The 14,112-nt window shown below is 42.1% G+C and overlaps 1 protein-coding gene across 14 annotated transcripts in view; it reads left to right on the plus strand.

The window, feature by feature from the left end:
- The window catches only part of LOC135056544 (deleted in malignant brain tumors 1 protein-like), a 244,276-nt gene extending 233,903 nt beyond the window's left edge, over positions 1–10,373 (plus strand). For 13 of the 14 annotated variants that reach the window (XM_063961862.1, XM_063961863.1, XM_063961867.1 and 10 more), the window contains one exon: positions 9,924–10,373. In XM_063961862.1, the coding sequence (XP_063817932.1) occupies positions 9,924–10,182 (259 nt within the window). In that variant the 3' untranslated portion in view covers positions 10,183–10,373. Of the gene's footprint in view, positions 1–1,051; positions 1,159–9,923 lie in introns of those variants that run through there. The other variant, XM_063961872.1, reaches the window with a different exon arrangement.
- The last annotated feature ends 3,739 nt before the right edge of the window (positions 10,374–14,112 follow it).

A 14,112-nucleotide genomic window follows, 5' to 3' on the forward strand; every position in this document is an offset into this window, starting at 1 on the left:
GGGTTCGAGACCTGATGTGCTTTCTTTCTTTCTTTTTTTTTTTTTTTCTGTAATAATGCACTGTATTATTTTATTTACACTGTAAGACAGTCAATGGAAGGATGCACACAGATTTCACATAAATCAAAGTACATCTGCAGGAGCGATTCTTTACGCTAAATGCACCTAAACAGCGGGAATGAAATGAGTGTATTCTGACGCTACCAACTGAGCAAAACAGTACTGTAGATCTTCAGCGTTTGTGTATTGCACAGGACCTGAATTTCCTCCCTGTGCAGGCCCCCAGGGGGGAAGGGCGATGGGGGTAGGGGGGAGACGATGGAAAATACTGTGCCTTTGAAATGCAATTACATGAGCGTCCGAGTACACTACGGCATACTGTAAACCAACACCAATGGGAAGGAAGTGCCAACCTTATTTTTAATGTGTTCCCGTGACATTCACTTTAAAAAAAAAAAATTTCTCTCCAATACAGTACATCCAATGGAAGGATGCACACAGGTTTCACATACAGTAAATCAAAGTACATCTGCAGGAGCGATTCTTTACGCTAAATGCAACCTACAGTACAGTACTGTAAGTGAGCAAAACAGTACTACAGTGGGCGTTTGTGTATTGCACATGACCAGCATTTGCATTCCCTCCCTGTCTACTGCATGATCTGTGCAGGCTCCCATGGGGGAAGGGCAACAGGCTAGCCGGAGGCGGAGGAAAACACCGTGCTTTACAAATGCGAGCGTCCGAGTCCTCTAAGGCATAAACCAACAGCAATGGATGAATCGTCTGTTGCCCTTGAGCGGTTCTCCAGAATGTCATTCAGGAAACGTAACCATATCTCTTTAAAACCACGCCCAAAGCATCCATTGAAAGTCCATGTATGGGGAGGCATATCACGATTAGGAGCTGGTCCCCTATTATTTTTCGAAGGTACAGTACTATACTTTATTCTGTGCCTGTGTTCTGTAAAAATACATGTTGTACTGTAGAGTACGTGTAACTGCACAATAAAAGGAGTTGCTTATTAATGAACAACATTTTTTGATTTCTGTAGGAATCATGGATAAGAAATTTTTCCAAGAAACAATAGTAGAGAAATGTATGGTGCCATTTGTGAATAAATATTACCCAACTCACCATAGGATATTCCAAGACAATGATCCTAAACACTCCGCCTCAGCCAAATTTATGGAAGAGAAAGGTATGAATTGGGAACGCACACCACCAGAGTGAGTATTCTTTCAACAGTGTACAAGTAAAATTTTGGATAGCACTCTAGTACTGTAAAAAAAATTTTTGTTTAATAAACAGTACAATATTGTATGTTTAATTTTCTCTATTTACTGTAATGTAATTAATTTTTTCTATACGCTTTTTTTTTATTTTTATATAGATCACCAGACATGAACCCAATCGAATTAGTGTGGGCTCAATTGAAGAGGTACGTTAGGAGTGTTGCAAAGCCAACAACAAAACAGCAACTGGTGGATGGGATAAAGAAATTTTGGCTAGAAGTACTCACACCTGAACATTGTAATAATTATATAAATCACCTGTATAAAGTATTACCTGTTGTAGTTGAAAGAAATGGTCAAGCCACAAATATGTAGTTCTGTATTTTCTGTTTAAAATTTTAAATTGGTGCATTATTAAAAAAAATGATAAAATTGCCTTTGTCTGATTATTGCATAAACTAATGTAGAATATTATACAGTAGTAATGTTATTGATGTGTACTGTATGAACAGTTATTTTCAGTTTTATAAGTCCTGAATAAGAGTACTGTACATTTTGATCAGTGCAGTACATGGAATCGGATGTTGTAATACTTTATTTTTACATTAATATTGATGTTTTTCCAATAAATATTCAATTTTACAGTATGGTACGGTACAGTACATGAGGGTACCTGTACAGTATGATACGTCATTATGGGGGAGAAATACTGTATCCACTAAATGTACAGTAAAATGTTTTTTTCTTATTACAAACACACAAATGCATCTCAGATGGAAATATGCTATACACAGCAGACAGCTTATGGTGACAGAACTTCCCTACTGTATCCCCACCCATAGTCGTGGTATATTTTAGATTGCCTAATGAGACACTCCTGCAGCATTGCCAATGATTCATGTAAAACCTGTGTGCAAACAGTATCTGTATTGAATGCAAAGTACAGTAAGAGTACAGTATACAGTATTATCAGAGCCAAACCTGACCAACATGATGCCCTAGGCTAGATTTTGGCTGATGCCCTCTTGCACAGATGCTACGTATTTCCGCCTCTAACCCTGCACCCCTTTCCCAGCACCATCACCCATTTTGGCGCTCCTACCCCCTATAATCTAAATAAGAACAATGTGCACATTTAGTGCCAGCCCAAAACAGTGTACAGTATGTTCTTGCTGGGAAGGGGCATGGTAACACAATAATACCCGAAGATGAAATGACACAACACAGTACTGCAACTTTATTCACATTATATCATGCAGTGGTGTCTCTTATTCTCATGACATCATATCATAGTACCACATTACTCCTAACAGTAATGCCCCTTATTCACATTACACCCCACCACATTCATCTTTATTTACATTAGACCACAGGTTCTCAAACTCAGTCCTCAGGACCCCACACAGTGCAGGTTTTGCAGGTCTCACAGAATCACAAGTGAAAAAATTAGCTCCACCTACTGTATGGACCTTCTAAAATGTGTCAGTTAGTAATGAATAGATCTGTGCACTTGCTGGTTTACCTGCAAAACATGCACTGTGTGGGGTCCTGAGGACCAAGTTTGAGAACCACTGCATTAGACCATGCAGTAGTGCCCTTTCCTTATGTTACACCAGAAAATATTGTAGTACACCTTATACACATACAGTACTGTAATGCCACACATTAGTAATGCATTTCATATTTAAATTTTCTGATTTAATTTCATAGAGCCGCAGTCACTCACAGAATATAGGCATGTACTGTAGCATCTCATTTTATTCTGCAGAAGCTGATTATTCCCGTTTGGCTAGTTTGCCGCCTCTGTACAGTATATCACAATAGAAAAAAGTTATAGTGTCAGTGAAAAAAGCACCTCATGACAGATACTGTACACAAGCTCATGTCTAAATACTGTATACTGTAAGCAGTGACATTAAGGGGTACAGTACTGTATATGCAATTGCAGTCGAATTCCGGCAGGAATACGGAAAAAATGGACACGGGATCCCCCATCTTTTTAGAACCAGCACCGGGCTCTGCGCCTGGTCCTGGTGCAAAAAATAAGGGGGACAAAAAAAGCGTAGGGGTTCCCCATATTTTTTGAATCAGCACTGGGCTCCACTAGCTGGACAGATAATGCACAGCCGGGGGAGACTTTTATACCGGTCCCTGCGGCCATGGAATTAAATACCCAACTAGTCACACCTGGCCGGAGTACCCTGGAGGAGTGGGGGCCCCTTAAATCAAGGGGACCCCCCTCCAGCCACTCGATTATCTCTATCACCCCTGTGTATTGTAGCTAGGGGATTGTGACGCTCCTTCAGCATTGCCCCGTAGCCTGCAAAATCTGTGCTGTTATTTGCTCCATAGCTGAGTGCCTCCTAGGAGCTAGGAGTCACAGGCGGTAGCCATTTCAATTGAGTCTGCCCTGCTATAGAATTGTACAGGTATGTGTACATTACCGTACGGTGCATAGAACCTTTACAGTAGAAACTCTCCTGCAGCTTTGGCCTGCTTTACTGTATGTACTGTAAAACTTGTGTTTTGTCAGTTTGCTATGCGACCGAGCCCGGTGTAACGTACAGTACTGTAATGTGCATAGACCTCGCTTACAGTATCTCTGTGTATTTTGGCTAGGGGATTGTGACGCTCCTTCAGCATCGCCCCGTAGCCTGCACAGCTTATGCCATTTCTCATTCCATACCCAACTGCTGCCTGCCACGAGGTGGGGGTTCAGGAGGTGGGGGTTCATGGGTAGTGGTCGTTTTGACAGTGTGCTATGCGATTGAGTCCGGTGTACCGTAATACTGTATGCAATCCTACAGTAGCTTATCCCTCCCCTGTGTATTTTGGCTAGGGGATTGTGACGCTCCTTCAGCATTGCCCCATAACCTGCACAAGGGTTCAGGGGCGGCGGCCATTTTGCCAGTGTGCTACAGTATGTCATCGAGTCCGGTGTACCATAATATGCATACTGTGTATTTTAGCTAGGGGATTGTGACGCTCCTTCAGCATTGCCCCATAGTCTGTACAATCTGGACTATTACTTGCTCCGTAGCCTAGGGCCTCTGTGGGGCAAGGAGTCATAGGTGGTAGCCATTTCTATTCAGTCTGCCCAGCTACAGAATTGTATGTGTACTGTGTACGGAGCATAGAACCTTAACCTGCATAGAACCTGCACATTATGGTACACCGGACTCGATCGCATAGAACCGCTCATGCAGCTACTGTATGCCCTGGTTTACAGTATGTGAATAAAAAAAATAATAAAGTGTCTGAAAAAAACTACAGTAACATGCATTCGTACTTAAGGAATCGAACCCTGGACTCTGAGTATAGGAAGCGAAACACTTCACCACTTCGCCGCAGACAAATGTATAAATCCGTTGGTTTTGATTATGCTGTAATGGCTACGGGATTAGGACGATAACATACTGTAGAAAATTCCTAATCTTGAGAGGCAATAGTGAACTTGTAACACACATCCATTTGCGACAGTGTACACTACTGGTTTTACAGTACTGTGTTTTGTCTGCGGGACTTGGACGCTCACATACAGTATTCATAAAGTATTGTAGATGGATCATATACTGTATGCTGTACTATTTGCGTCGGTGTCGTACTGTATATACAGTACTGTATTAAATAATGCAGCGTAATGAGTACAGTATTTACTGTATGCAGCGTAATGAGACGCCTTAGTAAAGTAGTCCTTATTATGTATGTCAGTATTGTATTATACGGGAGACCACACGCATGCGCAGTGGTGATTGTAAAAAGCGACATCTGGTGGCTGATCGCAGGTATTACATGTAAAGGTAACGCCAAACGTCAAATGTCTGTCTCCGTGCGATTAGATAGCCTCTCTGTGGCTAGGCGCGCCTCGCTACGCCACAGTACGCTGCGTATGGTCGAACGGGACAAACGCCGCGGCCACTCAAGATAAAGGTGGCTACATCTGTATATATATATATATATATATATAGTTTTTTTTTTCTTTTTTGAAAAGCACCCAAGTAATATTGTTTTGTTTATGATTGGTAGTAATGTAAGTGCAGTTTGCAATCCTTTCTCCATTGGAATTTACTTATTGTAATACAGAAAAACATGATACATACTGAATACAAGCATTCTCATACCAACCCCTACCATAAATATAGGTTAATAGGTATTGATGACAATGGGGATGTTAACAATATTAGCAGAGAAGCACTATATATACATAAATACTGTATTTATCCACATGGGGAACCTTAAAATCAGATGATACCCTCTAATAGTGATTTTTTTTTTTCCTTACACAAACTAAATCAAAGTTTCTCAGTATGGTCAGAAATGAAATGCTGGTTAAAACTATAGCAAACAATCAGATGTTGTCTATCATTTTCATATTGCTTCCTAGAAAATGATAGACAAAAGTGATTGGTATGCTCTGGGCAACATCACCACTTTTCATTTTTTGAAGCCTTTGTAAACTTACCCCTTGGCCCTCATTCCGAGTTGTTCGCTCGGTATTTTTCATCGCATCGCAGTGAAAATCCGCTTAGTACGCATGCGCAATGTTCGCACTGCGACTGCGCCAAGTAACTTTACTATGAAGAAAGTATTTTTACTCACGGCTTTTTCTTCGCTCCGGCGATCGTAATGTGATTGACAGGAAATGGGTGTTAGTGGGCGGAAACACGGCGTTTCAGGGGCGTGTGGCTGAAAACGCTACCGTTTCCGGAAAAAACGCAGGAGTGGCCGGAGAAACGGTGGGAGTGCCTGGGCGAACGCTGGGTGTGTTTGTGACGTCAACCAGGAACGACAAGCACTGAACTGATCGCACAGGCAGAGTAAGTCTGGAGCTACTCTGAAACTGCTAAGTAGTTAGTAATCGCAATATTGCGAATACAGCGGTCGCAATTTTAAGAAGCTAAGATTCACTCCCAGTAGGCGGCGGCTTAGCGTGTGTAACTCTGCTAAATTCGCCTTGCGACCGATCAACTCGGAATGAGGGCCCTTATTCTTACTACTACTACTACTACTACTACTACTACTACTACTACCAATAGTAATATTGTATAATGGCTTTCACTGAAAAAGAAGTACATTATCAGTACCTCTGAAATTAAGGGTAAAGAAAAAAAAATATATGTAACAAAATAATAATCTCAGGCTTTCACAAAATTAATAATTGCAAGAATATAATTTTCAATACTATAATAGGTAAAAATAAATAATTAATATATTTTAAAGATTGACAAAGTACGGTATGGAAACAGTAGCACATTGGCCCTCATTCCGAGTTGATCGCACAAAGCTACTTTTTGCAGCCTGTGCAATCAACTAGACGCCGCCTATGGGGAGGTTTTTTGGCATAGCAAGGCTGCGAACGCTTGTGCAGCCCTGATCTGCAAAAAAAGTTTCCTGTAAAAGAAAACCAGGGTAAGAGTTACCTGTGCAATCGTTCCAGCGATGCAGGTCCCGAAATTGATGTCAGACATCGACCTGGAATGCCTGGAAATGCCTGGGTTGGACTCACCACTCCCCGAAAATGGTGAGTTGCCGCCCGGTTCCGCCTTCCTCCTGTCAATCTTCTTGCGATTGCCGCTGTGATCACTTTTTCCGCTGGCGTCGTCGCTGGGCAACGACGCACGTGCACATTGTGGCCGCCACGCAGGTGCAGTCCCGACCCGTTCACACTGCAGCGAAGAACCGCTGCGTGTGAAGGGGTTGGAATGATCCCCATTGTCTTTCTGGACTCGTGCAATAGTTATATGCTTTGGAACAAAACAAACAGTACAGTTCCTTAGATTTTAACTTGTCATGCAAACCAAAGACTGAAACACAAAAAAAATCTGATTAGCAACAAATAATTGCCACTATATAGTAAATATTTGGTGCAATTAGTACATTGACAAATCCATCAATTATAACAACAGTGTAGGCTGCTCCTCAGAATCAGCAAATATGAATGCCATAGTTTTGTTACCATTTAGCATGAAACAGCCATAGCTGATTGCATAGAATATTGGTTTCCAGTTACTGTATATTGGTCTGCAAATGGTTTATCACTAGATATTTACTAGGGATATATGAAACGAGGACCTGGCATAATGGATCAACTTGTAAACAAAGTTCCTAAAGAGTCTAGGACCATACTGTAGGTGCTATTTTATCCTTTTTTATAGGTAGCCTCTGCTGACCCCAGAGCTGGCCCTAACCAATATGATGTTCTAGGCAAGATTTTGGCTGGTGCCCTCTAACACCACCGCTAGTTCCGCCTCTGACCCTGCACCCCTTTCCCAGCACTATCACACCTTACCCATAGCAGTCTTTGTTTTGGTGCTCCTACCCCCAATATTTTAAATAGGAACAGTGCGCACATCCAGCGCACAGCCCAAAAAGGGGTGTGTTCTTGCTGGGAAGGGGTATGGCCACACAATGGTACCCCCAATTCAAATTAAACCACACAGTAGTGCAACTTTATTCACATTTTATCATGTGATAGTGTCCCTAATTCACGTTACATTACACAGTAGTACCACGCCTTACACATTATGCCAACTTTTATTAATGCCCTCATACACATAATGAGTCCTTACACATATGCCACACATTATTAATGCCCTTATACACATAATGACACACATAATTTCCCTTACACATATGCTGCAAATTATTAATGTCCGTATACACATAATGTCCCACACACGTGTGCTGCACATTATTAGTGCCCTTATACACATAATGACACACATAGTGCCCCTTACACATTTCTCACATATTATTAATGCATTTATACACATGACACGCATAATGCCCCTTACACATATGCCAAACACTATTGCAGAACCAACCCACCCGCACACAGCATTCACATGGCCGCTAACACTGTGACCTCTGCCTCTGCTTGGATACAGATGTGTTCTCATAAATCTTGCCTCAATGCGCCGCACAGCAGGAGATTCCTAGCGTGAGTCAGCGGGCAGCTCTGCTAACATCGGGTGCCTTTTTTATTAAATGCATCTTATTTACCTTGCTTTGTGGCTAGGATGCTCAAGCAGCTTCCACTGATTAAAATGATATGCAGCATGCCTATATACTGTGTGTAACTGTGGCTGTATCTGGCACATAGGCATGTCACATATCATTTTAATCAGCAGAAACTGCTGGTGCCAATAGGCATACCAAATGCCCTAGGCATTTGCCTAGTTTACCTATGCCTAGGACCAGCTCTGACTGACACATTTTATTCAATTGGATTAAACTTTTTCAGAACTAAGCATAATGTATTACATCTGTGTTTGCAACCCAGTGGAATAAGAGTACTTGTTATGTTGCCTATCAGTAGTACTAGCTAGCCACTTCTGATTGGCTGTATGCATATAGCCCTTTACTCATTAATGTGGCTGCTACTGTATAATAATATTATATTATATACTAGTTACAAGCCCGTCAAAATGATGGAACAACATAACACTAATATCAGCGCCTGTGGCTGTGCGTGCCTGAATGGAGCAACACTTGAATTGCTCCGGCGGGCACCATCTAGTGGCCACCGGCACGCAAAACACTTAACTTCCCCCCCATAGAGGTGAGGAGCAGCATTAGCTATTAATTATATAGGATTATTATTATTATTATTAATAATATTATGGTTATTATTATTATTATTAGTAGTATTATTATTATCATTACAATTGTCTATTCTCATTGTGTAATTGATATTTTCAATTGGATTGTGGAAAGAAAGAAAGAAGATTCCCATTTGATTTTGAAAGGGTAAAAAAAGTTTGTATTATATTTATATTTTATGTATGTATTACATATATTTTATACTGTAAATGCAACATTCTCACTGTCTAGGATATATTTTATCTGGTGTAAATAAAACGTAATTAAATTTTTTTATATTGTGTACATATAGGGTAATGCAACTTTACCATTTACTACTAATATTGCCATAGCGCTATGCTATCACTATTCTAGCATCAATCATGGCTATACATGCTTGTTACTTCTGATGTTAACCTGCCACATACTGTATGCGATTCTCACCAAGTGTATTGGTTACAATCAGTGGCAGTTTTAACCTATAGGCTGCGGTACTGCAGCCCCCCAGGTAAAATCCGCTACCCAGCTCACTGACAGTGAAGCAAGATGAGTCAGACTGCACTGGCTTCACTGTGACTGGCAGTGACATCCTATTGAAAGTCCTACCTATCAGTCACAGACACTACAGACAGTCCCATTGGGAGGTGTTTCCTCCCTCCGGGACTGCCAGACCGAGCTGCAATAGGCAGAGAGCTAGCTTTCTGTAGGAAACCAGCTACCTGCCTCATCAGCCCTAGCTGGCATCTATGGGCTGCATCCGAGTCAGTACATAGAAGCCGTAGTTTTTCCCATGCACAGTACCGTTGCCGCTACTGAGCATGCACTGGGTTCTAGCATCTGTGAACTGTACAGTACATAGCACAGGTGCTGGGACCCAAGCAGCAGTCGCAGCAGGGACAATGAGTGTGAGACCCGGCAGCAGTGGCAGCCCTCCTCCTCCAACAAGGTAGTAGCCACCGCTGTTTACAATTAATGGTGTAAGGTGATCAATGGGCTAGCATTAGTTTCTTCATTCATAATAATAATAATAATTATAAAAATATGACTTTTGTTCTTTATCTGTTATAACAATGGACTCCATAATTCATCTATTCTCTCTCTGTATTTCAGGTGCAGCAGAGTTCCTGGTTATACAATGTATGACTCCTCGTCAAACAACACAGTTCGCTTTGGATTCAGTGCCTTCAGATTTGTGAAACATTCATCTGTGTACATTCAGTGCAAGCTCCTTATCTGTAAGAATGGTAGTGAACACTCCCGCTGCAATCAAGGATGTTTACCAAGAATCAAGAGAGCAGCTGAACCGCTCCACCACCAGGAAGTGTTTGTTGTAGCAGGACCTGTAAAGCTCAAACATCTCTCAAAATAGTGTATTCTAAAGATTTCATCTCTTCATTATCTTTTGTCTTTTAGTAATTTTATCTTGATCTACATATAACATTGGTTTAATCATTTCTTTCTATGAAATTCTTAGGCTTCTCTCCATCAAAAAAATTCATAATCAAAATAAATACGATAATGAAATGGAGTCAATAAAATATATGCATGAATTAAATGATGGCTCTATTGTCTACAGTGTTTTAATTTAAAATAGAATTGTCAAAATTTACATGTGAAGAAAGCTCTAAATGGACCATATACATGCAGAATATGGGGCTCATATTAGATATAGACATAACTCTATCTTACTTGCTTAAAACAAGCATTGTCTTGCTGTGAATGCATATAAAACATGTACAACTACAGTATGGCAAATAGATATGTGTGGCGGGCACTTTTTGTGTTTTGGTTTTGGATCTGGATCATTGCTCATGTTTTGGATCTGGAATTGTTTCGCCAAAACCACCCTTTTGGGTTTTGGTTTTGGATCTGGAAATTTTTTGAAAAAAAAAACACAAAAACAGCAAAAAAAATCACAGAATTTGGAGGTAATTTTGATCCTATGGTATTATTAACCTCAATAACATTAATTTCCACTCATTTCCAATCTATTCTGAACACCTCACAATATTGTTTTTAGGCTAAAAGGTTGCACTGAGGTAGCTGGATGACTTTGCTAAGTGACACAAGTGTGCAGCACAAACACCAGGCCCATCTAGGAATGGCACTGCAGTGGCAGACAGGATGGTAGATTTAAAAAATAGGCCTCAAACAGCACATCATGCAAAAAAGAAAAAGAGGTTCAATGAGGTAGCTGAATGACTAAGCTAAGCGACACAAGTGTGCAGCACAAACACCTGGCCCATCTAGGAGTGGCACTGCAGTGTCAGACAGGATGGCACTTTTCAAAAACTAGGCCACAAACAGCACATGTATAAGTCTGTAACCTGACATATTAGACTAACAAACTTTAATAGACGCTAGTTCTATCTTATATTAGGCAAACACTCCTCCAAAGAGATCATAAGTATGTATCAAAAAGGAAAATAATAATTAATCAAAAGAGGAATAGTAATATTTAGAGATGTGCACCAGACATTTTTCGGGTTTTGTGTTTTGGTTTTGGATTCGGTTCCGCAACCGTGTTTTGGATTCAGACGCTTTTTGGCAACACCTCCCTGAAAATTTTTTGTCGTATTCGGGTGTGTTTTGGATTCGGGTGTTTTTTTTTTTCAAAAACCCATCAAAAACAGCTTAAATCATAGAATTTGGGTGTAATTTTGATCCCATAGTATTATTAACCTCAATAACCATGATTTCCACTCATTTCTAGTCTATTCTGAACATCTCACACCTCACAATATTATTTTTAGTCCTAAAATTTGCACCAAGGTCGCTGGATGACTAAGTTAAGCGACCAAAGTGGGCGGCACAAACACCTGGCCCATCTAGGAGTGGCACTGCCATGTCAGACAAGATGGCACTTTAAAAAATAGTCCCCAAACAGCACATAATGCATATAAAAAAAGAGGTGCACCAAGGTCACTGGATGGCTAATCTAAGCAACACAAGTGTGCTGCACAAACACCTGGCCCACCTAGGAGTGGCATGCAGTGGATGAATGTCAAAAGTGGCCCGCAATTTTTCGGGCCTCTGACAGCATCTCCTGCATGCCCCTGTCATTTCTCAAAAAATTCTGCACCACCAAATGAATTGTATGTGCAAAACATGGGACATGCTAGAATTTGCCCAGATGTAATACACGCACAATATTGGTGACACAGGACAGAGCCAAAACTAGGGAGGGGCTAGGGGGGCATGTGACCTGGGCGCCAGACTGGAGGGGGCGCCGAGACTGTCACTTTAACCCCCCCTAACGCCCCCTCCCTTTGCGGCAGCGATACCTTGTTACAGCCGGCGGAGCTCGCGGCACACACACCGCAGCGCATCGCAGAGATGACACTGAAAATAAACTACATCTCCCAGCAGCCTTTGCTGCCGGGAGCTGTACTTTACTTTCAGTTTCATCTCTGCAGCGTGCTGTGATCGGCACAGCAGAGCAGCACTAAGAGGGGGCACGGGGGACAAATTACTACTCCCCCACCCCTCACCCCACTGCTAGAGCCTTTAATCATTGCAGCCACTGCTGCAGTGAACATGAAATTCTAGGTCCGAAAAGGGGGCGGGGCTAAACGGCACTGCACACACAGTGCCACCATGCCAGCCAGCAACAGCGTGGGAGAGAGGAGGGGAGAAGAGCAGCACAGCCTAAACAGTGAGTATAACTCAGGGAAGGGGCACTGTATGTTTCTGTGACTGCTATATGTGTGTATGAATGTGTGCATGTGTGTGATTGTATGTGATTAGGTGTGTCACTACATATCTGTATGGGTGTGGTATGCGTGACCGGGCATACCGACGCTGGTATCCCGGGAGCGGAATGTCGTCGGGGGATGGGGGGTTGGCGAGCGCAGCAAGCCCCTTTGCAGGCTCGCTGCGCTTGCCACGCTGGGGAGGGTCCCTGTTGGTCAGCATGCAGGTGTAAGTAGATACAGAAGTAAAAGATGCGGCACTGAAGCTGGTTCTCTGTAATTAAGAGACACACACGGTCCTGCGTTTCAAATGCAGGACCGTGTGTGTCTCTTAATTACGGAGAATCAGCTTCAGTGCCGCATCTTTTGCTGATATATATATATATACATATACATATACACTTGAATGCGAGGGGGGGCGCTAAGTTAATGGCTTGCCCGGGTGCCAAAACTCCTAGTTTCGGCCCTGCACAGGAGAGTGTACCCCTAAACCACACACACGGCAAAGCCTGTTAAAATAATTTGGATAACAACCCTTTTATTTAGAAGGAGTTATATAACAATATGCGGCCCAGAAGAGCATATCCCTAAACCACACAGGGCAAACCCTGTAAACATTATTTTGATTCAATATTAATAACCCCTTTATTTGGAGAAAATAATATACAGCACAGGACAGCACCAATGGACTTAAAATGGTAGTACCCCTGAACTTATATGGCTGCACCACTGGAGTGGACTTATATGGCAGTAATACCACTGGGCTTATACGACAGTAATACCACTGGACTTATACGGCAGTAATACCACTGGACTTATACGGCAGTAATACCACTGGACTTATACGGCAGTAATACCACTGGACTTATACGGCAGTAATACCACTGGACTTATACGGCAGTACCACTGGACTTATACGGCAGTAATACTGGACTTATACGGCAGTAATACTGGACTTATACGGCAGTACCACTGGAGTTATACGGCAGTAATACCACTGGAGTTATACGGCAGTAATACCACTGGAGTTATACAGCAGTAATACCACTGGACTTATACGGCAGTAATACCACTGGACTTATACGGCAGTACCACTGGATTTATACGGCAGTACCACTGGACTTATACGGCAGTAATACTGGACTTATACGGCAGTACCACTGGAGTTATACAGCAGTAATACCACTGGAGTTATACAGCAGTAATACCACTGGAGTTATACGGCAGTAATACCACTGGAGTTATACGGCAGTAATACCACCGGAGTTATATGGCAGTAATACCACTGGAGTTATTAGGTAGTATCACTGGACTTATATGGCAGTAATACCACTGGACTTATACTGCAGTGTCACTGGACTTATGTGGCAGTATCACTGGACTTATACGGCAGTAATACCGCTGGACTTATATGGCAGTATCACTGGACTTATACGGCAGTAATACCACTGGACTTATACGACAGTGTCACTGGACTTATACGGCAGTGCCACTGGACTTATACGGCAGTGCCACTGGACTTATACGGCAGTGCCACTGGACTTATATGGCAGTGCCACTGGACTTATGGCAGCACAGGGACACCACCACTGGACTGATGCAGGACA

Source organism: Pseudophryne corroboree, chromosome 3 (assembly GCF_028390025.1).
Source record: "Pseudophryne corroboree isolate aPseCor3 chromosome 3, aPseCor3.hap2, whole genome shotgun sequence".
Classification (NCBI taxonomy): domain Eukaryota; kingdom Metazoa; phylum Chordata; class Amphibia; order Anura; family Myobatrachidae; genus Pseudophryne; species Pseudophryne corroboree.